This window comes from Salvelinus fontinalis, chromosome 6 (assembly GCF_029448725.1).
Source record: "Salvelinus fontinalis isolate EN_2023a chromosome 6, ASM2944872v1, whole genome shotgun sequence".
NCBI classification, from domain to species: domain Eukaryota; kingdom Metazoa; phylum Chordata; class Actinopteri; order Salmoniformes; family Salmonidae; genus Salvelinus; species Salvelinus fontinalis.
In genome coordinates, this window is record NC_074670.1 from 4,331,342 (window position 1) to 4,356,847 (window position 25,506).

The 25,506-nt window shown below is 45.6% G+C and overlaps 1 protein-coding gene across 1 annotated transcript in view; it reads right to left on the reverse strand.

The window, feature by feature from the left end:
* Positions 1 to 1,295: 1,295 nt before the first annotated feature.
* LOC129856873 (doublecortin domain-containing protein 2-like) overlaps positions 1,296 to 25,506 on the reverse strand; it is a 50,464-nt gene continuing 26,253 nt past the window's right edge. Inside the window, exons 8-9 of the mRNA XM_055924602.1 lie at positions 3,421 to 3,665; positions 1,296 to 3,205 (exon numbers count right to left, since the gene is read on the reverse strand). Coding sequence (XP_055780577.1) covers positions 2,309 to 3,205; positions 3,421 to 3,665 — 1,142 coding nt within the window. The 3' untranslated portion in view covers positions 1,296 to 2,308. The remainder of the gene's footprint in view (positions 3,206 to 3,420; positions 3,666 to 25,506) is intronic.

Below are 25,506 nucleotides of genomic sequence, written 5' to 3' on the forward strand. Positions count from 1 at the left end.
TATAATGATATTTGTCTTTGTTCCCTACATGCTAGTCGTGTCACCTTTCTCCCGAAGGCTTTTCTTAAACAACACTTTAACTCTTCTTTGCTTGTTGACTTGACTTCTCATCAGAACCTTTTACCTGGTCTCTGTTCTCTGTCCCTGTTTCTTCTTCTTCACTGGAATCGGATTCTGATTCTCCCCATTTCTCTCCTCTTTGTCACCCCCCCTCTCCTTTCTCCTTTGCAGACTTGTCTGTTTTGCTATCTTTAAAAAAAGAAAAGTAGCTGCATCATCCTTCTCCTCCTTTTTACCTCCATCTTTCTCTCCCTTCACCTCTCTGTCTTCTCCTGTCTCTGAAGCATCACCCTCCATCTTCCTTGTCTACTTCCTCCCTCCTCTGTCTCAGTTCCAGGTTCCTTGTCTACTTCCTCCCTCCTCTGTCTCAGAATCTGTCTCAGTTCCAGGTTTATTGTCTACTTCCTCCCTCCTCTGTCTCACTTCCAGGTTCCTTGTCTACTTCCTCCCTCCTCTGTCTCAGTTCCAGGTTTCTTGTCTACTTCCTCCCTCCTCTGTCTCACTTCCAGGTTCCTTGTCTACTTCCTCCCTCCTCTGTCTCAGAATCTGTCTCAGTTCCATGTTTCTTGTCTACTTCCTCCCTCCACTGTCTCAGTTCCAGGTTCCTTGTCTACTTCCTCCCTCCTCTGTCTCAGAATCTGTCTCAGTTCCAGGTTTCTTGTCTACTTCCTCCCTCCTCTGTCTCAGTTCCAGGTTTCTTGTCTACTTCCTCCCTCCTCTCTCTCAGTTCCAGGTTCCTTGTCTACTTCCTCCCTCCTCTGTCTCAGTTCCAGGTTTCTTGTCTACTTCCTCCCTCCTCTGTCTCAGAATCTGTCTCAGTTCCAGGTTCCTTGTCTACTTCCTCCCTCCTCTGTCTCAGTTCCAGGTTCCTTGTCTACTTCCTCCCTCCTCTGTCTCAGAATCTGTCTCAGTTCCAGGTTTCTTGTCTACTTCCTCCCTCCACTGTCTCAGTTCCAGGTTCCTTGTCTACTTCCTCCCTCCTCTGTCTCACTTCCAGGTTCCTTGTCTACTTCCTCCCTCCTCTGTCTCAGAATCTGTCTCAGTTCCAGGTTTCTTGTCTACTTCCTCCCTCCACTGTCTCAGTTCCAGGTTTCTTGTCTACTTCCTCCCTCCACTGTCTCAGTTCCAGGTTTCTTGTCTACTTCCTCCCTCCTCTGTCTCAGTTCCAGGTTTCTTGTCTACTTCCTCCCTCCTCTGTCTCAGTTCCAGGTTTCTTGTCTACTTCCTCCCTCCTCTGTCTCAGTTCCAGGTTTCTTGTCTACTTCCTCCCTCCTCTGTCTCAGTTCCAGGTTTCTTGTCTACTTCCTCCCTCCACTACCTCAGTTCCAGGTTTCTTGTCTACTTCCTCCCTCCACTGTCTCAGTTCCAGGTTCCTTGTCTACTTCCTCCCTCCTCTGTCTCAGAATCTGTCTCAGTTCCAGGTTTCTTGTCTACTTCCTCCCTCCTCTGTCTCAGTTCCAGGTTCCTTGTCTACTTCCTCCCTCCTCTGTCTCAGAATCTGTCTCAGTTCCAGGTTCCTTGTCTACTTCCTCCCTCCTCTGTCTCAGTTCCAGGTTCCTTGTCTACTTCCTCCCTCCTCTGTCTCAGTTCCAGGTTCCTTGTCTACTTCCTCCCTCCTCTCTCTCAGTTCCAGGTTCCTTGTCTACTTCCTCCCTCCTCTGTCTCAGTTCCAGGTTTCTTGTCTACTTCCTCCCTCCACTGTCTCAGTTCCAGGTTCCTTGTCTACTTCCTCCCTCCTCTGTCTCAGAATCTGTCTCAGTTCCAGGTTCCTTGTCTACTTCCTCCCTCCTCTGTCTCAGTTCCAGGTTCCTTGCCTACTTCCTCCCTCCTCTGTCTCAGAATCTGTCTCAGTTCCAGGTTTCTTGTCTACTTCCTCCCTCCTCTGTCTCAGTTCCAGGTTTCTTGTCTACTTCCTCCCTCCTCTGTCTCAGAATCTGTCTCAGTTCCAGGTTTCTTGTCTACTTCCTCCCTCCTCTCTCTCAGTTCCAGGTTCCTTGTCTACTTCCTCCCTCCTCTGTCTCAGTTCCAGGTTCCTTGTATACTTCCTCCCTCCTCTGTCTCAGAATCTGTCTCAGTTCCAGGTTTCTTGTCTACTTCCTCCTCATCTGTCTTTTCCACATGGTATGAATCATCTCGTCCACTTTCTCTTTCTCCTCTTTTCCATCTGTTGAAGATGGACCGTCATCCCCTGCTTCTCCAACCTCCTCAGCTTCATCCGATGCCTCCTCCTCCTTCTCCTCTCCATCCTTCATTTCTCCAGGACCAGGTTCTCCAGACTTCCCTGTTGCTTGGTCTGCAGGCTCTTCTCCCCAACCACACTGTCTGAGTCCTCCTCTGTGGTCCTAGTAGACTCTTCCTTGTTATCACCTTGTTCCTCTGTGGTTTTAGTGATATCTTCCTTGTTATCACCTTGTTCCTCTGTGGTTTTAGTAATATCTTCCTTGTTATCACCTTGTTCATCTGTGGTTTTAGTAATATCTTCCTTGTTATCACCTTGTTCATCTGTGGTTTTAGTAATATCTTCCTTGTTATCACCTTGTTCCTCTGTGGTTTTAGTAATATCTTCCTTGTTATCACCTTGTTCCTCTGTGGTTTTAGTATTCTCTTCCTTGTTATCACCTTGTTCCTCTGTGGTTTTAGTAATATCTTCCTTGTTATCACCTTGTTCCTCTGTGGTTTTAGTATTCTCTTCCTTGTTATCACCTTGTTCCTCTGTGGTTTTAGTAATATCTTCCTTGTTATCACCTTGTTCATCTGTGGTTTTAGTATTCTCTTCCTTGTTATCACCTTGTTCATCTGTGGTTTTAGTAATATCTTCCTTGTTATCACCTTGTTCCTCTGTGGTTTTAGTAATATCTTCCTTGTTATCACCTTGTTCCTCTGTGGTTTTAGTAATATCTTCCTTGTTATCACCTTGTTCCTCTGTGGTTTTAGTAATATCTTCCTTGTTATCACCTTGTTCCTCTGTGGTTTTAGTAATATCTTCCTTGTTATCACCTTGTTCCTCTGTGGTTTTAGTAATATCTTCCTTGTTATCACCTTGTTCCTCTGTGGAGTTCTCAGCTATTGCAGTCTCCTCCTTTTCACCTTTTTCTCCCTCTGGACTCTCCTCTGTGTCAGTAGATTTACTGTCCTCTGTTGGCTTCTGAAATTAATTGCACATTAGCAAATTAATATGATTCTATTATCGTGAGCCTATCATAAGTCTTTCAGACACAATATGTTGAACATTCAAACAGTTGGAATTGTATTTGAGCTATAGATAATATAGAAAATAATGTACACCTATTTTTTAAAGCATGAAACTTGGTACACATGTACAGTAGTAAGCAATATTTTTAAGTGTGAGATTTGTCTAACCTCTTCAGTGGACAGGTCACTCTGTGGAGAGGTGTGTTTAACCTCTTCAGTGGACAGGTCACTTTGTGGAGAGATGTGTTTAACCTCTTCAGTGGACAGGTCACTCTGTGGAGAGGTGTGTCTAATCTCGTCAGTGGACAGGTCACTCTGTAGAGAGGTGTGTCTAACCTCGTCAGAGGACAGGTCACTCTGTGGAGACTGGTCTGCGTTCTCTAAAGGGCCTTCATCCGTTTGCACCTCCCCGTCTGCATCAGAGGAAGGAGGCGTTACTATTAACCAGCCGCAGGACGACACTGACACCTCATGGTATTAACACAGACACAGACAGGACACATAAGCAACATTATTCATGGTATTAACACAGACACAGACAGGACACATAAGGAACATTATTCATGGTAGAAACAGCCCTTCAGACAGCACGGCTCATAGGAGTAGACCTCAAACAGAGTGTCAGGGCTGCCATTTGGGCTGAAGATAATACCCTGCAATGTGGCTTTAATAAAGACATAGAAATGTTACAGTTTAAAGACTTTAATAAAGACATAGTATTTAGATATTATCTCATTATTAACATGTATTTTTCTCAGTAAAAAAAAAGAATATTTGCACACAGTTTTACAATTGCATTGACACTAATTCTGTGTTTTTGGAGTAATTTGTTTAAGATTCGAACAGAGAATCAGATTAAAGGCTCTGATAAACAAGACAATTACATGCTTGTTTTAAGTACTTGATGAGCAAGGATTCTAATTATAACAGAGAAATTAAAAAAATTACCATCATAAAATCAAGTGTTACATATTTTTGTGTTTAATAATAATAATAATATAAGTCAAAACCAGTTTGACAAAAATGTTGCTTTACAGATTAGACTGGATTACCAAAGGCATTTAATGCATTTTAAATGCAAAACGGATTGAAGTTTAGCAGCAAAGATGAAACAGCCACAGCAATAATGGGTCTTCTTTGAATATTTTATGGAAATGTTTTTTGCATTCATTAACACTAGCTGTTCCTTCCAACCAACCACACAGACACACTGTGAGCAGAAGAGTTAACGTGACTACAAACTCTGAACATTTAAATGTGATTTAGAATGGGGAATGGAGGGGGGCGGGGGGGGGGGGGGGGGCTCATAAAAATGCTAAATCAAATTAAATACAACATTTAAAAAAATAATTCTCCCCTTCATTATATCCATTAGATTTGGCTGGGCATTGAAGATGACTGGATGACTATGTACTTTGGTGTCTGCTTCCCTCAGACAGACATAGAATGCGTTCCAAACGGCACCCTATTCCCTACATAGTGCACTACTTTTGACCAGGGCCCATTGGACTCTAGTCAAAAGTAGTGAACTATGTAGGGAATAGGGTGCGAATTGGGGAAACAGCCATGCGGTTCAACGACAGAGCTGCTCAGTATAGTCAAGATATCAGACCCTGGCTAATTTACATAGCTAGGCGGGGCTGGTAAAGTCATTATCTGTTTAAAGCAGGGAATACCGGACAGGAGCAATATTCTGCTATCTGCTACTCTTGTAAATTGATGTCACTGTATTTCACTATGATATGAGCTACAGGGTTAATATGCTTTTTCGAAGGAAAACCTATGATCGTACTCTCTGTCAATCCTCAGTATATTTTGACAGTTAAAGAGCAACAACAAAAAAATAGTTCACTACGGTGAGGATGTATTTTTGCGATGTGCGTTTATAAAATTGTCAAAAACGAATTTCTCTGACAAACAAGACAGTTGTGTCAACAACACCTGAAAGAACAGTTTAATTGAGATGAACAGAAGGTGTATTCCATTCCATTTCTTTACTAGGCTTTGGTGTTACTTAAGCTTCCTTGTTTAATGCCTTTAACCACACCTGAAGACACCACCGAGACAAGCACTGCTCTTAACACCACCAGGTATCAAACAAGACGGTTGAAAACACCTGAAGACACCACCGAGACAACCACTGCTCTTAACACCACCAGGTAGCAAACAAGACGGTTGAAAACACCTGAAGACACCACTGAGACAACCACTGCTCTTAACACCCCCAGGTATCAAACAAGACAGTTGAAAACACCTGAAGGCCCCACCGAGACAACCACTGCTCTTAACACCCCCAGGTATCAAACAAGACAGTTGAAAACACCTGAAGACACCACCGAGACAACCACTGCTCTTAATACCCACAGGTATCAAACAAGATGGTTGAAAACACCTGAAGCTGGATCGTTAAGGTATACTAGTGTATGTCGTCCAGGCAGGTGCTTTAGTATGATTTGTCCAATCCCTTTAAATCAAGAAGAAGAACATACACAGCTCTTAACACCAGATATCAACATAGTCACAACGTGGTAACAACACGCTAACGACACACACCAACAACACGTTGCCATGGGTATTTCTGGATTAGAGTTACAGCCTCCTGTGGCTCAGTGAAGTCCAACTGAACGTTCATCTGCATTACACAGTCCACAACACAACACGATAGTCGGTGTAGGCTGAATCAGTCCTGGGTTCAGATACGATCTGAAATCTTTCAAATACTTCCCAGCGTTTCCTGTCTTTTTTTTTTTTTTGCGGGGGGTGGATCAGCTTAATATTGCGGAAAGAATGTTGCTTCCAATGTAATTGTCTGCATCATTTCCAATCCCCCATATTTTTTGGGGGTAAATATATATATATCCATTCACGTATGCATACATATACACATATATACATACACATACCTACATAGACATACATACTTTTTTAAAGAGTATACCTTTATTATTATTCCCCGCAAACCCTACCACCGATCCCCCAATTGGAGTAAACTGATAAACATTTCTGTTTTTACCTTCAATTTATACATCTTATACCTATCTTACAGACACAGTCTACTTTATAATAGTTCTCTCTTGTTTGTTCTTTGTCCTTCCTCTATTTCTGTTGTCCATCCAGTTTGATGCGTTTCCTCTATCTTGCCTGGAGAGCCAAGTAGGTTGGGTTTGACGTTTTGGGATTTTTTTTCGATTGGTCCATTACGCCAAGAAAGCTAACTCAAGACCAGCTAAAGTATTTGAAATAATTTCAAATAATATATAAACCCAGGTTTGGTGTAAATAATGAATTGTGAAGTCCTTTCTCCCTCTGCTCTGGGAGGATGACACAGTAGACTGGGTAATGACACCACAGGGAAATATTCTACTATCTGACTAGACTGGGTAATGACACCACAGGGAATTATTATACTATCTGACTAGACTGGGTAATGACACCACAGGGAATTATTCTACTATCTAACTAGACTGGGTAATGACACCACAGGGAATTATTCTACTATCTGACTAGACTGGGTAATGACACCACAGGGAATTATTCTACTATCTGACTAGACTGGGTAATGACACCACAGGGAATTATTCTACTATCTGATTAGACTGGGTAATGACACCACAGGGAATTATTCTACTATCTGACTAGACTGGGTAATGACACCACAGGGAATTATTCTACTATCTGACTAGACTGGGTAATGACACCACAGGGAATTATTCTACTATCTGACTAGACTGGGTAATGACACCACAGGGAATTATTATACTATCTGACTAGACTGGGTAATGACACCACAGGGAATTATTCTACTATCTGACTAGACTGGGTAATGACACCACAGGGAATTATTCTACTATCTGACTAGACTGGGTAATGACATCACAGGGAATTATTATACTATCTGACTAGACTGGGTAATGACATCACAGGGAATTATTACACTATCTGCTTGGATGTGTCTTTCAGTGCAGCAGAGTGGAGTGATTTTGAAACGTAACTACAGAAATATGTCAATAAAGTTACGCAAATGTCTTTGATAAAATGTGCCAATGTCTCGTTCAACTAAAACCCCTTCACTTCCTGTATAGAATCATTACTGTTAAAACCCCTTCACTTCCTCACCTCTGACTGTATAGAATCATCACTGTTAAAAACCCTTCACTTCCTCACCTCTGACTGTATAGAATCATTACTGTTAAAACCCCTTCACTTCCTCACCTCTGACTGTATAGAATCATCACTGTTAAAACCCCTTCACTTCCTCACCTCTGAATGTATAGAATCATTACTGCTACAGTACTGACTTAATGCATAAGGAGGAAATATGAATACCAGATACTACTCTGTATAATGTCAATATGAATACTAGATACTACTCTGTATAATGGCAATATGAATACTAGATACTACTCTGTATAATGTCAATATGAATACTAGATACTACTCTGCATTTTGGCAACATATACTACTTTGGTTTGGATTTGCTTGGATTGGTTTGGATTGGATTGGCTTGCACAGCCACATGCAAAAAGCAAAAGTGGGACGGCCTACGATTCAAAATGACACCAGCCTCCAGTGTGTAGATGGGATGCCGTCTGTGTGTCACCTAAAAAAACGTTGGTTACCAGATCAGCGTGACAGACTAACCTCTATTCTCTTAATCCCCTAAACGACCTTCAAAGGGTCATCAGAAACCGTTGCATTCTGAATGGAGAGATGACGGGGATCACATAAAGTCCTGTTTCCTGTCTGCCATGTTGTCCAACGGCTAAGACACTCCTCACTGTAACACATAACAGCAACACACTACTTCTGAGTGCACTAATTCTGAGCTGGGCCCATAGGGCTCTGGTTGAAAGAAGTGCACTAGGCAAGGAATAGGGTGCCATTTGGGAGACTCCAGTTTCTCCTGTTGTACTGGGGGACTCAGCCTAGCTAACTCAGACTGCTAGCTACTGTTCTCCTGTTGTACTGGGGGACTCAGCATAGCTAACTCAGACTGCTAGCTACTGTTCTCCTGTTGTACTGGGGGACTCAGCATAGCTAACTCAGACTGCTAGCTACTGTTCTCCTGTTGTACTGGGGGACTCAGCATAGCTAACTCAGACTGCTAGCTACTGTTCTCCTGTTGTACTGGGGGACTCAGCCTAGCTAACTCAGACTGCTAGCTACTGTTCTCCTGATGTACTGGGGGACTCAGCATTGCTAACTCAGACTGCTAGCTACTGTTCTCCTGATGTACTGGGGGACTCAGCATAGCTAACTCAGACTGCTAGCTACTGTTCTCCTGTTGTACTGGGGGACTCAGCCTAGCTAACTCAGACTGCTAGCTACTGTTCTCCTGATGTACTGGGGGACTCAGCATAGCTAACTCAGACTGCTAGCTACTGTTCTCCTGTTGTACTGGGGGACTCAGCCTAGCTAACTCAGACTGCTAGCTACTGTTCTCCTGTTGTACTGGGGGACTCAGCCTAGCTAACTCAGACTGCTAGCTACTGTTCTCCTGCTGTACTGGGGGACTCAGCGTAGCTAACTCAGACTGCTAGCTACTGTTCTCCTGTTGTACTGGGGGACTCAGCATAGCTAACTCAGACTGCTAGCTACTGTTCTCCTGATGTACTGGGGAACTCAGCATAGCTAACTCAGACTGCTAGCTACTGTTCTCCTGATGTAATGGGGGACTCAGCATAGCTAACTCAGACTGCTAGCTACTGTTCTCCTGATGTACTGGGGGACTCAGCATAGCTAACTCAGACTGCTAGCTACTGTTCTCCTGATGTACTGGGGGACTCAGCATAGCTAACTCAGACTGCTAGCTACTGTTCTCCTGATGTACTGGGGGACTCAGCATAGCTAACTCAGACTGCTAACTATTGTTCTCCTGTTGTACTGGGGGACTCAGCATAGCTAACTCAGACTAATAGCTACTGTTATCCTGTTGTACTGGGGGACTCAGCATAGCTAACTCAGACTGCTAGCTACTGTTCTCCTGTTGTACTGGGGGACTCAGCATAGCTAACTCAGACTGCTAGCTACTGTTCTCCTGTTGTACTGGGGGACTCAGCCTAGCTAACTCAGACTGCTAGCTACTGTTCTCCTGTTGTACTGGGGGACTCAGCCTAGCTAACTCAGACTGCTAGCTACTGTTCTCCTGTTGTACTGGGGGACTCAGCCTAGCTAACTCAGACTGCTAGCTACTGTTCTCCTGTTGTACTTGGGGACTCAGCCTAGCTAACTCAGACTGCTAGCTACTGTTCTCCTGCTGTACTGGGGGACTCAGCATAGCTAACTCAGACTGCTAGCTACTGTTCTTCTGATGTACTGGGGGACTCAGCCTAGCTAACTCAGACTGCTAGCTACTGTTCTCCTGTTGTACTGGGGGACTCAGCATAGCTAACTCAGACTGCTAGCTACTGTTCTCCTGATGTACTGGGGGACTCAGCATAGCTAACTCAGACTGCTAGCTACTGTTCTCCTGTTGTACTGGGGGACTCAGCATAGCTAACTCAGACTGCTAGCTACTGTTCTCCTGATGTACTGGGGGACTCAGCCTAGCTAACTCAGACTGCTAGCTACTGTTCTCCTGTTGTACTGGGGGACTCAGCATAGCTAACTCAGACTGCTAGCTACTGTTCTCCTGATGTACTGGGGGACTCAGCATAGCTAACTCAGACTGCTAGCTACTGTTCTCCTGTTGTACTGGGGGACTCAGCATAGATGACTCAGACTGCTAGCTACTGTTCTCCTGTTGTACTGGGGGACTCAGCATAGATGACTCAGACTGCTAGCTACTGTTCTCCTGCTGTACTGGGGGACTCAGCCTAGCTAACTCAGACTGCTAGCTGACTACACCCTGCCTACTGTACACTAACTACACCCTGCCTACTGAACACTGACTACACCCTGCCTACTGTACACTGACTACACCCTGCCTACTGTACACTGACTACACCCTGCCTACTGTACACTGACTACACCCTGCCTACTGTACTCTGACTACACCCTGCCTACTGTACACTGACTACACCCTGCCTACTGTACACTTACTACACCCTTCCTACTGTACACTGACTACACCCTTCCTACTGTACACTGACTACACTCTGCCTACTGTACACTGACTACACCCTGCCTACTGTACACTGCCTACACCCTGCCTACTGTACACTGACTACACTCTGCCTACTGTACACTGACTACACTCTGCCTACTGTACACTGACTACACCCTGCCTACTGTACACTCTGCCTACTGTACACTCTGTCTACTGTACACTCTGCCTACTGTACACTGCCTACTGTACACTGACTACACTCTGCCTACTGTACACTGACTACACCCTGCCTACTGTACACTGCCTACACCCTGCCTACTGTACACTGCCTACACCCTGCCTACTGTACACTGACTACACTCTGCCTACTGTACACTGACTACACCCTGCCTACTGTACACTGCCTACACCCTGCCTACTGTACACTGACTACACCCTGCCTACTGTACACTCTGCCTAATGTACACTCTGCCTACTGTACACTCTGCCTACTCTACACTCTGCCTACACTCTGCTTATTGTACTCTGACTACACACTGCCTACTGTACACTGCCTACACACTGCCTACTGTACACTGACTACACCCTGCCTACTGTACACTGACTACACTCTGCCTACTGTACACTCTGACTACACCCTGCCTACTGTACACTCTGACTACACCCTGCCTACTGTACACTCTGCCTACTGTACACTGACTACACCCTGCCTACTGTACACTGACTACACCCTGCCTACTGTACACTGATTACACCCTGCCTACACCCTGCCTACTGTACACTGACTACACTCTGCCTACTGTACATTGCCTACACTCTGCCTACTGTACACTGACTACACCCTGCCTACTGTACACTCTGACTACACCCTGCCTACTGTACACTGACTACACCCTGCCTACTGTACACTCTGACTACACCCTGCCTACTGTACACTGACTACACCCTGCCTACTGTACACTCTGACTACACCCTGCCTACTGTACACTGACTACACCCAGTCTACTGTACACTCTGACTACACTCTGCCTACTGTACACTGACTACACCCTGCCTACTGTACACTCTGACTACACTCTGCCTACACCCTGCCTACTGTACACTGCCTACACCCTGCCTACTGTACACTGACTACACCCTGCCTACTGTACCCTGACTACACCCTGCCTACTGTACACTGACTACACCCTGCCTACTGTACACTGCCTACACTCTGCCTACTGTACTCTGACTACACCCTGCCTACTGTACACTGACTACACCCTGCCTACTGTACACTCTGACTACACCCTGCCTACTGTACACTGACTACACCCTGCCTACTGTACACTCTGACTACACCCTGCCTACTGTACACTGACTACACCCTGCCTACTGTACACTGACTACACCCTGCCTACTGTACACTCTGACTACACTTTGCCTACTGTACACTGACTACACCCTGCCTACTGTACACTCTGACTACACCCTGTCTACTGTACACTGCCTACACCCTGCCTACTGTACACTGACTACACTCTGCCTACTGTACACTGACTACACCCTGTCTACTGTACACTCTGACTACACCCTGCCTACTGTACACTGACTACACCCTGTCTACTGTACACTCTGACTACACCCTGCCTACTGTACACTGACTACACTCTGCCTACTGTACACTGACTACACCCTGCCTACTGTACACTCTGACTACACCCTGCCTACTGTACACTGACTACACTCTGCCTACTGTACACTGACTACACCCTGTCTACTGTACACTCTGACTACACCCTGCCTACTGTACACTGACTACACCCTGTCTACTGTACACTCTGACTACACCCTGCCTACTGTACACTGACTACACCCTGCCTACTGTACACTGACTACACCCTGCCTACTGTACACTGCCTACACTCTGCCTACTGTACTCTGACTACACCCTGCCTACTGTACTCTGACTACACCCTGTCTACTGTACACTGACTACACCCTGTCTACTGTACACTCTGACTACACCCTGTCTACTGTACACTCTGACTACACCCTGCCTACTGTACACTCTGACTACACCCTGCCTACTGTACACTCTGACTACACCCTGCCTACTGTACACTGACTACACCCTGCCTACTGTACACTGACTACACCCTGCCTACTGTACACTGACTACACTCTGCCTACTGTACACTGACTACACTCTGCCTACTGTACACTGACTACACCCTGCCTACTGTACACTGCCTACACCCTGCCTACTGTACACTGACTACACCCTGCCTACTGTACACTGACTACACCCTGCCTACTGTACACTGCCTACACTCTGCCTACTGTACTCTGACTACACCCTGCCTACTGTACACTGACTACACCCTGTCTACTGTACACTCTGACTACACCCTGCCTACTGTACACTGCCTACACCCTGCCTACTGTACACTGACTACACCCTGCCTACTGTACACTGACTACACCCTGCCTACTGTACACTGACTACACCCTGCCTACTGTACACTGACTACACTCTGCCTACTGTACACTGACTACACTCTGCCTACTGTACACTGACTACACCCCGCCTACTGTACACTGACTACACCCCGCCTACTGTACACTGACTACACCCTGCCTACTGTACACTGACTACACCCTGCCTACTGTACACTGACTACACCCTGCCTACTGTACACTGACTACACCCTGCCTACTGTACACTGACTACACCCTGCCTACTGTACACTGACTACACCCTGCCTACTGTACACTGACTACACCCTGCCTACTGTACACTGACTACACCCTGCCTACTGTACACTGACTACACTCTGCCTACTGTACACTGACTACACCCCGCCTACTGTACACTGACTACACCCCGCCTACTGTACACTGACTACACCCTGCCTACTGTACACTGACTACACCCTGCCTACTGTACTCTGACTACACCCTGCCTACTGTACACTGACTACACCCTGCCTACTGTACACTGACTACACCCTGCCTACTGTACACTGACTACACCCTGCCTACTGTACACTGACTACACCCTGCCTACTGTACTCTGACTACACCCTGCCTACTGTACACTGACTACACCCTGTCTACTGTACTCTGACTACACCCTGCCTACTGTACTCTGACTACACCCTGCCTACTGTACACTGACTACACCCTGCCTACTGTACACTGACTACACCCTGCCTACTGTACACTGACTACACCCTGCCTACTGTACACTGACTACACCCTGCCTACTGTACTCTGACTACACCCTGCCTACTGTACTCTGACTACACCCTGCCTACTGTACACTGACTACACCCTGCCTACTGTACACTGACTACACCCTGCCTACTGTACTCTGACTACACCCTGTCTACTGTACACTGACTACACCCTGCCTACTGTACTCTGACTACACTCTCTCCACTTGGGACAGAGACTATGTATAAACACATAATGGATTAACAGTTGAGTTCTCCCAGGTCCCATCAACCAGGGTTGATAAACCCGTACGCTGCTGTGATACTACGGCTAGAGGCAGTTAGAAAACACTTTCAGTATCCTGGAACACTTTCTACCTGTTTCATAACACACAGAAATATGGTTTAACATTTAAAAGCCTGATCACAACAGAAGTTAAGAAAATAACTGAGCTTCATTGCCAACATCCTCGATCTGTCTTACAAAAAAATAATAAAATGAAACACATTCCTACTTCCGTTCCCCTTTTCTATTGGCTGTTAGTGTTATTCATTGTCTCTACAATGTGGTTGGGAAAACGGCATTGAACAGGGAATGTTGCTGTATCCTTCGGTTCCAAAGTGCTGATTGAGTTGACATGAAAATGCTTTGAACATGGTTCCATTCAGAGCTAGAGGTGTTGTTCACGGTGAATACAACCCTACCTTCTGTCCTTGGGTTTTCATTTGACAAAATATATATATTTAACCTTTATTTAAACTAGGGCAAGTCAGTTAAGAATAAATTCTTATTTTACAATGGACGAGCCCTAGCCAGGCCCAAAACCCTCCCTTAACCCTGGACGACGCCGGGCCAATTGTTGAGCCGCTGTCACGCCCTGGCCTTAGTATTCTTTGTTTTCTTTATTATTTTAGTTAGGTCAGGGTGTGACATGGGGAATGTTTGTGTTTTGTCGTTTTGGGTGGTTATATGGTAAAGGGGGTGTTGGGTATAGTGTATGAGTTTGTGTTGAGTGAATGTTTCTAGGTATGTCTATGTGTAGTGTTTGTGTCAGCACTATTTGTCTATATAGCTTCACGGTCGTCAGTTTGTTATTTTGTTAGTTCGTTTATAGTTGTTCGTTTCTTGTTTTTCTCTCTTCTAAAATAAAATAAGATGTATTTTGCACACGCTGCGCCTTGGTCCAATCTCTCACAGCAAGACGATCGTGACAGCCGCACCATTGGGACTCTCGATCACGGCCGGGTTGTGATACAGCCCGGGAAACCGAACCAGTGTGTCTGTAGTGACGGCCTCGAGCACTGAGATGCAGTGCCTTAGACAGCAGCGACACTGAGATGTGTTTCCTATTATCAACAAGACAACGGGACGAAGGATGTTTTCTTCAGGAATAGCATGTAGGAAGTTCTAATGTACAGAACCCTATAGAACAATACCTCCAGTACCCAGCCTAGGTTCTGATCCACTCTATATTGGGGCGACAGGTAGCCTAGCGGTTAGAGCGTTGGGACAGTAACCGAAAAGTTTGCTAGATCGAATCCCCGAGCTGACAAGGTTGAAAAAATCTGTCGTTCTGACCCTGAACAAGGCAGTTAACCCACAGTTCTGAGGACGTCGTTGTAAATTGGAATTTGTTTTTAACTGACTTGCCGAGTTAAATAAAATAAAAATCTGGAGAACTCTGGAATGGGGCTAAAATCAGAACGTTTACATGAACACTACTAACTAGATAACTAACGACTAACAGTATGTTTACATTAATAACTAGATATTTAACTGATGATGAGTTTGAGTTTATTTTGAGTTTATTTATTTTATATTTTACAGGGACAGTTGCACATTAATCAACGTTCCAGTAAAAGTGCCGGTTTTAGCCAGCCGGCTAATTTTCAACCGCAGTCCCTGGGCAGGTAGAAGGCAGATTATACATTAGTCGTGTAAACTACTTACTCCGCTTTTCTTAAATTGGCGTCAGGTAAAAATCGGAAGTAAACATACGCCGATTAAAACACCTGGTTTCCTGAGCCACCTCTTTAGGACATGTTAACACCTTAAAATCAGAGCTCCTGCACGTGGTAGCACCAGCCGAGTGAGCCTCCCTCTTCAGCACCAGCCGAGTGAGCCTCCCTCTTTAGCACCAGTCGAGTTAGCCTCCCTCTTCAGCACCAGCCGAGTGAGCCTCCCTCTTCAGCACCAGCCGAGTGAGCCTCCCTCTTCAGCACCAGCCGAGTGAGCCTCCCTCTTCAGCACCAGCCGAGTGAGCCTCCCTCTTCAGCACCAGCCGAGTGAGCCTCCCTCTTCAGCACCAGCCGAGTGAGCCTCCCTCTTTAGTACCAGCCGAGTGAGCCTCCCTCTTTAGTACCAGCCGAGTGAGCCTCCCTCTCCAGCACCAGCCGAGTGAGCCTCCCTCTTCAGCACCAGCCGAGTGAGCCTCCCTCTTCAGCACCAGCCGAGTGAGCCTCCCTCTTTAGTACCAGCCGAGTGAGTCTCCCTCTTCAGCACCAGCCGAGTGAGCCTCCCTCTTTAGTACCAGTGAAGTGAGCCTCCCTCTTTAGTACCAGCCGAGTGAGCCTCCCTCTTTCGTACCAGTGAAGTGAGCCTCCCTCTCCAGCACCAGCCGAGTGAGCCTCCCTCTTTAGTACCAGTGAAGTGAGCCTCCCTCTTTAGTACCAGTGAAGTGAGCCTCCCTCTTTAGTACCAGCCGAGTGAGCCTCCCTCTTTCGTACCAGTGAAGTGAGTCTCCCTCTTTAGCACCAGTGAAGTGAGTCTCCCTCTTTAGTACCAGTGAAGTGAGCCTCCCTCTTTAGTACCAGTGAAGTGAGCCTCCCTCTTTAGTACCAGCCGAGTGAGCCTCCCTCTTTCGTACCAGTGAAGTGAGTCTCCCTCTTTAGCACCAGTGAAGTGAGTCTCCCTCTTTAGTACCAGTGAAGTGAGCCTCCCTCTTTAGTACCAGTGAAGTGGGCCTCCCTCTTTAGCACCAGCCGAGTGAGCCTCCCTCTTCAGCACCAGCCGATTGAGTCTCCCTCTTTAGTACCAGCCGAGTGAGCCTCCCTCTTCAGCACTAGCCGAGTGAGCCTCCCTCTTCAGCACCAGCCGAGTGAGTCTCCCTCTTCAGCACCAGTGAAGTGAGCCTCCCTCTTTAGTACCAGTGAAGTGAGCCTCCCTCTTCAGCACCAGTGAAGTGAGCCTCCCTCTTCAGTACCAGTGAAGTGAGTTCATAAACAACTGAAACGTGAGCATCTTAACAAGTAGTTTTCACATAAAACAACAACAAAATAAAATAAACATGGTCGCTGTGGTACCATGTCTATTTTGATTGGCGATGTGATGCATTTATCATAGTCCAATCAGATTTCAGACGTGTCCATGTAAACAGGATTATTAGGGAAATCGTTCTTCTTGCAAAGCGTGTAAAACATTTTTTTTAATCCACCTATTATATTAATCTGACTATCCACAATAATGGTATTATAGTGTACATGTAACCGTAGTCACTGTGGTGTATTTTCACCACAGCTGTGGAGCAGTGCCTCCCGTTTTTAAAGACAGCCATTTGCCTTTTCTGACAAGTATTAACTGCACTCAGGAGAGAGGTGGGGGGGGACGGGGGAACGGGAGGACTTAACCAATCAAAATGTCCCCTGTGTTTCAGGAGGATGTTGTTCATGCATGTACGAGGAAGGATGCAGAGAGAGAGAGCAACTATATCCCAAACCGCACACTACTCCCTATAAAGTGCACTACTTTTCACCAGAGTCCTATAGGCCCTGGTCAAAAGTAGTGCACTACATACAGTCATTTGGGACACAACCAGAGAGATAATCAGTCTGACGCCACACTCCTTCTCCAGAGCACCAGTTTTGGAGCAGCAGTGGAGGGGGGGGGGGGGGGGGGGGGGGTCATATAATCCAACAGTGTATGGAGGGTCCTGGCTCTGGCTTGGAGTGATTATCCCAGAAAGGCAATTACCATGGCAGGGCCTCTCTCCCTCCTCTCCTCCTCTCTGTAGGGGGCCCACTCTCCCTCCTCTCTCCTCTCCCCTCTCATCTCTTCCCCTCTCCTCCTCTCTGTAGGTGGCCCTCTCTCCCTCCTCTCCTCCTCTCCTCTCTTCTTCTCCTCTCATCCCTTTCCCTCTCACGCCATATCCTCTCTCCTCTCCTCTCTCCTCCTCCTCTCCTCTCCTCCTCCTCTCCTCCTCCTCTCCTCTTCTTTTTCCTCTCCTCTCCTGGACAGAGACTAATGGCTGCTGTCAGAGCATCACACAGTACCAGGCTTCAGTGACAGACAGCAGAAACACAAGAGAAGAAAGGAGGGAGAAGAGAGAGAAAGGGAAAGAAGAGAGGGTGAGAAGAGAGAAGAGGAAGAGGAGAGAGAGAGAAGAGAATAGAGGGAGAAGAGAGAGAGAGAGAGAAGAGAGAAACAAGAGAAGATAAGAGAGAAGAGGGTGAGAAGAGAGAGAGAGAGAGAGAGAGAGAGAGAGAGAGAAGAGAGGGAGAAGAGAGAATAGAGGGAGAAGATAGAGAGAAGGAGAAGAGAGTGAGAAGAGAAGAGAGAGAGAAGAGAAGAGAGAAGAGAAGAGAGAAGAGGGTGAGAAGATAGAGAGAGAAGAGAGGGAGAAGAGAGAGAGAGAGAAGAGAAGAGAGAAGAGAAGAGAGAAGAGAAGAAAGAATAGAGGGAGAAGATAGAGAGAAGGAGAAGAGAGTGAGAAGAGAGGAGAGAGAGGAGAGAGAACAGTCTCAGATTGCTCTACTGTGATAAACAACAGTGGCATAAGTTTCCAGGCAGCTTTAATGAGCTAATAACTGTGGATGTTGTTCAGTGAGCCTCTTGCACCGTACACTCCGTCATCTCCCCGTGTCCCAAACGGAACCATATTCCCTCTTGAGTGCACTACTGTTGACCAGGGCCCAGCAATGGTCAGAAGGAGTGCAATGTATATGCAATAGGGTGTCATTTGGGACGCAGCCTTCAACTGAGAGGTGGGGGGGTTTCATACATTTAAAATATATATATATATAATACAGTAAGGCATAGTGGCCGCTTGTCTTGTATTAACATGGAATTTGAAAGAGTGTTTTCCAGATGGAGGCTGGTTAAATGCTGATAAGCAAGAGAGAGAACTGGGCTTTTCAGCACCATGGACAGAGACAGAGACAGGGACAGAGACAGGGACAGAAACAGAGACAGGGACAGAGACAGGGACAGAAACAGAGACAGGGGCTGAGACAGGGAAAGAGAGACAGGGACAGAGAGACAGGGACAGGGACTTAAGGCAGAGACAGGAACAGAGACAGAGACAGGGGCAGAGACAGGGACAGGGACAGAGACAGGGGCAGAGACAGGGACAGAGACAGGGACAGAGATAGAGACAGGGACAGAGACAGGGACAGAGACAGGGACAGAGACAGGGACAGAGACAGGGACAGGGACAGAGAGACAGGGACAGGGAAAGAGAGACAGGGACAGAGAGACAGGGACAGAGACATAAGGCAGAGACATAAGGCAGAGACAGGGACAGAGACAGGGGCAGAGACAGGGACAGAGACAGGGGCAGAGAGACAGGGACAAAGACAGGGACATAAGGCAGAGACAGGGACAGAGACAGGGACAGAGAGACAGGGACAGAGAGACAGGGACAGAGACATAAGGCAGAGACATAAGGCAGAGACAGAGACAGGGACATAAGGCAGAGACAGGGACAGAGACAGGGACAGAGAGATAGGGACAGAGACATAAGGCAGAGACATAAAACAGAGACAGGGACAAAGACAGGGACAGAGACATGGACAGAAACAAAGACAGAGAGAGAGAGTGACAGAGACAGGGACAGAGAGAGAGCCAGCGATAGAGACAGACATGGACAGAGACATAGGGCAGAGACGGGACAAAGACAGGGACAAAGACAGGGACAGACACAGAGACATGGACAGAGACAGAGACAGACACAGAGACATGGACAGACTAAACTATTCCTGCAGCATTAACACATGATGTTGTAACTCTGTCGTAACTCAGTTTATTGAATTGAATTAAAATGTACTTAGCCTGTGAATCAGTCTGTGTTTGGTAACCATCTCTCCAGAGATGTCTGTGAATCAGTCTGTGAATCAGTCTGTGAATCAGTCTGTGAATCAGTCTGTGTTTGGTAACCATCTCTCCAGAGATGTCTGTGAATCAGTCTGTGAATCAGTCTGTGAATCAGTCTGTGAATCAGTCTGTGTTTGGTAAACATCTCTCCAGAGATGTCTGTGAATCAGTCTGTGTTTATTAACCATCTCTCCAGAGATGTCTGTGAATCAGTCTGTGAATCAGTCTGTGTTTGGTAACCATCTCTCCAGAGATGTCTGTGAATCAGTCTGTGTTTATTAACCATCTCTCCAGAGATGTCTGTGAATCAGTCTGTGTTTATTAACCATCTCTCCAGAGATGTCTGTGAATCAGTCTGTGAATCAGTCTGTGTTTGGTAACCATCTCTCCAGAGATGTCTGTGAATCAGTCTGTGTTTGGTAACCATCTCTCCAGAGATGTCTGTGAATCAGTCTGTGTTTGTTAACCATCTCTCCAGAGATGTCTGTGAATCAGTCTGTGAATCCGTCTGTGAATCAGTCTGTGTTTGGTAACCATCTCTCCAGAGATGTCTGTGAATCAGTCTGTGAATCAGTCTGTGAATCAGTCTGTGAATCCGTCTGTGAATCAGTCTGTGTTTGGTAACCATCTCTCCAGAGATGTCTGTGAATCAGTCTGTGAATCCGTCTGTGAATCAGTCTGTGAATCAGTCTGTGAATCCGTCTGTGAATCAGTCTGTGTTTATTAACCATCTCTCCAGAGATGTCTGTGAATCAGTCTGTGTTTGGTAACCATCTCTCCAGAGATGTCTGTGAATCAGTCTGTGAATCCGTCTGTGAATCAGTCTGTGTTTGGTAACCATCTCTCCAGAGATGTCTGTGAATCAGTCTGTGAATCCGTCTGTGAATCAGTCTGTGTTTGGTAACCATCTCTCCAGAGATGTCTGTGAATCAGTCTGTGTTTGGTAACATCTCTCCAGAGATGTCTGTGACATTTGGCATGTGGCTGCACCTCTGGTGTCTGATGTGTTTTCTGAACACACCGTCTGCCAAGGCTGACTGGATGGTACATTACAGGGAAGACTGTAGAGAACTGTCTGTCTGCCTGCCTGCCTGCCTGCCTGCCTGTCTGCCTGTCTGCCTGCCTGCCTGCCTGCCTGTCTGTCTGTCTGTCTGTCTGTCTGTCTGCCTGTCTGTCTGCCTGTCTGCCTGTCTGCCTGTCTGTCTGTATGTCTTCCACTGTGTAACCGTTATTGAATTAAAGGTCACAGTTTTCAATAGAGGACACAGACTGAGACAAACAGGGATTCTGACATGGCAACAATCTAATATTCATTTGACCTGAAGGTTTCAAGGTTACATTAGACAGTAAATACTGAGGTCTGAGTTTACACAACTAAATGTACATGACATGAGTGTCCTTCAATTGTCCACCTGGAGGATTCAGTATGGTGTATTACCTCCACAGTTATTAGAGACAAGGACTGAACTACATCCACAGTTATTAGAGACAAGGACTGAACTACATCCACAGTTATTAGAGACATGGACTGAACTACATCCACAGATATTAGAGACAAGGACTGAACTACATCCACAGATATTAGAGACAAGGACTGAACTACATCCACAGTTATTAGAGACAAGGACTGAACAACATCCACAGTTATTAGAGACAAGGACTGAACTACATCCACAGTTATTAGAGACAAGGACTGAACTACATCCACAGTTATTAGAGACAAGGACTGAACTACATCCACAGTTATTAGAGACAAGGACTGAACTACATCTACAGTTATTAGAGACATGGACTGAACTACATCCACAGTTATTAGAGACAAGGACTGAACTACATCCACAGTTATTAGAGACAAGGACTGAACTACATCCACAGTTATTAGAGACATGGACTGAACTACATCCACAGTTATTAGAGACAAGGACTGAACTACATCCACAGATATTAGAGACAAGGACTGAACAACATCCACAGTTATTACAAACAAGGACTGAACTACATCCACAGTTATTAGAGACAAGGACTGAACTACACCCACAGTTATTAGAGACAAGGACTGAACTACACCCACAGTTATTAGAGACAAGGACTGAACTACATCCACAGTTATTAGAGACAAGGACTGAACTACACCCACAGTTATTAGAGACAAGGACTGAACTACACCCACAGTTATTAGAGACATGGACTGAACTACATCCACAGTTATTAGAGACATGGACTGAACTACATCCACAGTTATTAGAGACAAGGACCGAACTACATCCACAGTTATTAGAGACAAGGACTGATCTACATCCACAGTTATTAGAGACAAGGACTGAACTACATCCACAGTTATTAGAGACATGGACTGAACTACATCTACAGTTATTAGAGACAAGGACTGTGCTTCAAATGGCACCCTGTTTCCTATATAGTGCACTCCATTGGACCAGGGCCCAGAGAGTGATGTAATGTGTGAGTTTCATGCGCTCGGTTATTGTTGGAAACGTTGCTGTTGCTGTGGCTACACTGTTGTTTCTTAGACCACCACTGCCCCCTGGTGTTCAGATGGGAGAACGCATTATATAAGATTCCGTTCCAAACATTACATCATCATCATTTTTAAATGAAGGTCATTCAATATGCAAGTCTCTGCTACCCACCTAGACACACAAACACTTAGTTACAGTCAGATACAGACCTACCTAGACACACAAACACTTAGTTACAGTCAGATACAGACCCACCTAGACACACAAACACTTAGTTACAGTCAGATACAGACCCACCTAGACACACACACTTAGTTACAGTCAGATACAGACCCACCTAGACACACACACTTAGTTACAGTCAGATACAGACCCACCTAGACACACAAACACTTAGTTACAGTCAGATACAGACCCACCTAGACACAAACACTTAGTTACAGTCAGATACAGACCCACCTAGACACACAAACACTTAGTTACAGTCAGATACAGACCCACCTAGACACACACACTTAGTTACAGTCAGATACAGACCCACCTAGACACACAAACACTTAGTTACAGTCAGATACAGACCCACCTAGACACACAAACACTTAGTTACAGTCAGATACAGACCCACCTAGACAGACACACACTTAGTTACAGTCAGATACAGACCCACCTAGACACACAAACACTTAGTTACAGTCAGATACAGACCCACCTAGACACACAAACACTTAGTTACAGTCAGATACAGACCCACCTAGACACACAAACACTTAGTTACAGTCAGATACAGACCCACCTAGACAGACACACACTTAGTTACAGTCAGATACAGACCCACCTAGACACACAAACACTTAGTTACAGTCAGATACAGACCCACCTAGACACACAAACACTTAGTTACAGTCAGATACAGACCCACCTAGACACAAACACTTAGTTACAGTCAGATACAGACCCACCTAGACACACGAACACTTAGTTACAGTCAGATACAGACCCACCTAGACACAAACACTTAGTTACAGTCAGATACAGACCCACCTAGACACACAAACACTTAGTTACAGTCAGATACAGACCCACCTAGACACACAAACACTTAGTTACAGTCAGATACAGACCCACCTAGACACACAAACACTTAGTTACAGTCAGATACAGACCCACCTAGACACAAACACTTAGTTACAGTCAGATACGGACCCACCTAGACACACAAACACTTAGTTACAGTCAGATACAGACCCACCTAGACACAAACACTTAGTTACAGTCAGATACAGACCCACCTAGACACACAAACACTTAGTTACAGTCAGATACAGACCCACCTAGACACAAACACTTAGTTACAGTCAGATACAGACCCACCTAGACACACAAACACTTAGTTACAGTCAGATACAGACCCACCTAGACACACACACTTAGTTACAGTCAGATACAGACCCACCTAGACACACAAACACTTAGTTACAGTCAGATACAGACCCACCTAGACACACAAACACTTAGTTACAGTCAGATACAGACCCACCTAGACACACAAACACTTAGTTACAGTCAGATACAGACCCACCTAGACACAAACACTTAGTTACAGTCAGATACAGACCCACCTAGACACACACACTTAGTTACAGTCAGATACAGACCCACCTAGACACACACACTTAGTTACAGTCAGATACAGACCCACCTAGACACACAAACACTTAGTTACAGTCAGATACAGACCCACCTAGACACACAAACACTTAGTTACAGTCAGATACAGACCCACCTAGACACACAAACACTTAGTTACAGTCAGATACAGACCCACCTAGACACACAAACACTTAGTTACAGTCAGATACAGACCCACCTAGACACACAAACACTTAGTTACAGTCAGATACAGACCCACCTAGACACAAACACTTAGTTACAGTCAGATACAGACCCACCTAGACACACAAACACTTAGTTACAGTCAGATACAGACCCACCTAGACACAAACACTTAGTTACAGTCAGATACAGACCCACCTAGACACACAAACACTTAGTTACAGTCAGATACAGACCCACCTAGACACAAACACTTAGTTACAGTCAGATACAGACCCACCTAGACACACAAACACTTAGTTACAGTCAGATACAGACCCACCTAGACACACACACTTAGTTACAGTCAGATACAGACCCACCTAGACACACAAACACTTAGTTACAGTCAGATACAGACCCACCTAGACACAAACACTTAGTTACAGTCAGATACAGACCCACCTAGACACACAAACACTTAGTTACAGTCAGATACAGACCCACCTAGACACAAACACTTAGTTACAGTCAGATACAGACAAACCTAGACACACACACTTAGTTACAGTCAGATACAGACCCACCTAGACACACACACTTAGTTACAGTCAGATACAGACCCACCTAGACACACAAACACTTAGTTACAGTCAGATACAGACCCACCTAGACACACAAACACTTAGTTACAGTCAGATACAGACCCACCTAGACACACAAACACTTAGTTACAGTCAGATACAGACCCACCTAGACACACAAACACTTAGTTACAGTCAGATACAGACCCACCTAGACACACAAACACTTAGTTACAGTCAGATACAGACCCACCTAGACACACAAACACTTAGTTACAGTCAGATACAGACCCACCTAGACACAAACACTTAGTTACAGTCAGATACAGACCCACCTAGACACACACACTTAGTTACAGTCAGATACAGACCCACCTAGACACACAAACACTTAGTTACAGTCAGATACAGACCCACCTAGACACACAAACACTTAGTTACAGTCAGATACAGACCCACCTAGACACACAAACACTTAGTTACAGTCAGATACAGACCCACCTAGACACACAAACACTTAGTTACAGTCAGATACAGACCCACCTAGACACACAAACACTTAGTTACAGTCAGATACAGACCCACCTAGACACACAAACACTTAGTTACAGTCAGATACAGACCCACCTAGACACACACACTTAGTTACAGTCAGATACAGACCCACCTAGACACAAAAACTTAGTTACAGTCAGATACAGACCCACCTAGACACACAAAAACTTAGTTACAGTCAGATACAGACCCACCTAGACACACAAAAACTTAGTTACAGTCAGATACAGACCCACCTAGACACACACACTTAGTTACAGTCAGATACAGACCCACCTAGACACACACACTTAGTTAGTCAGATACAAACCCACCTAGACACACACACTTAGTTACAGTCAGATACAGACCCACCTAGACACACACACTTAGTTACAGTCAGATACAGACCCACCTAGACACAAACACTTAGTTACAGTCAGATACAGACCCACCTAGACACACAAAAACTTAGTTACAGTCAGATACAGACCCACCTAGACACAAACACTTA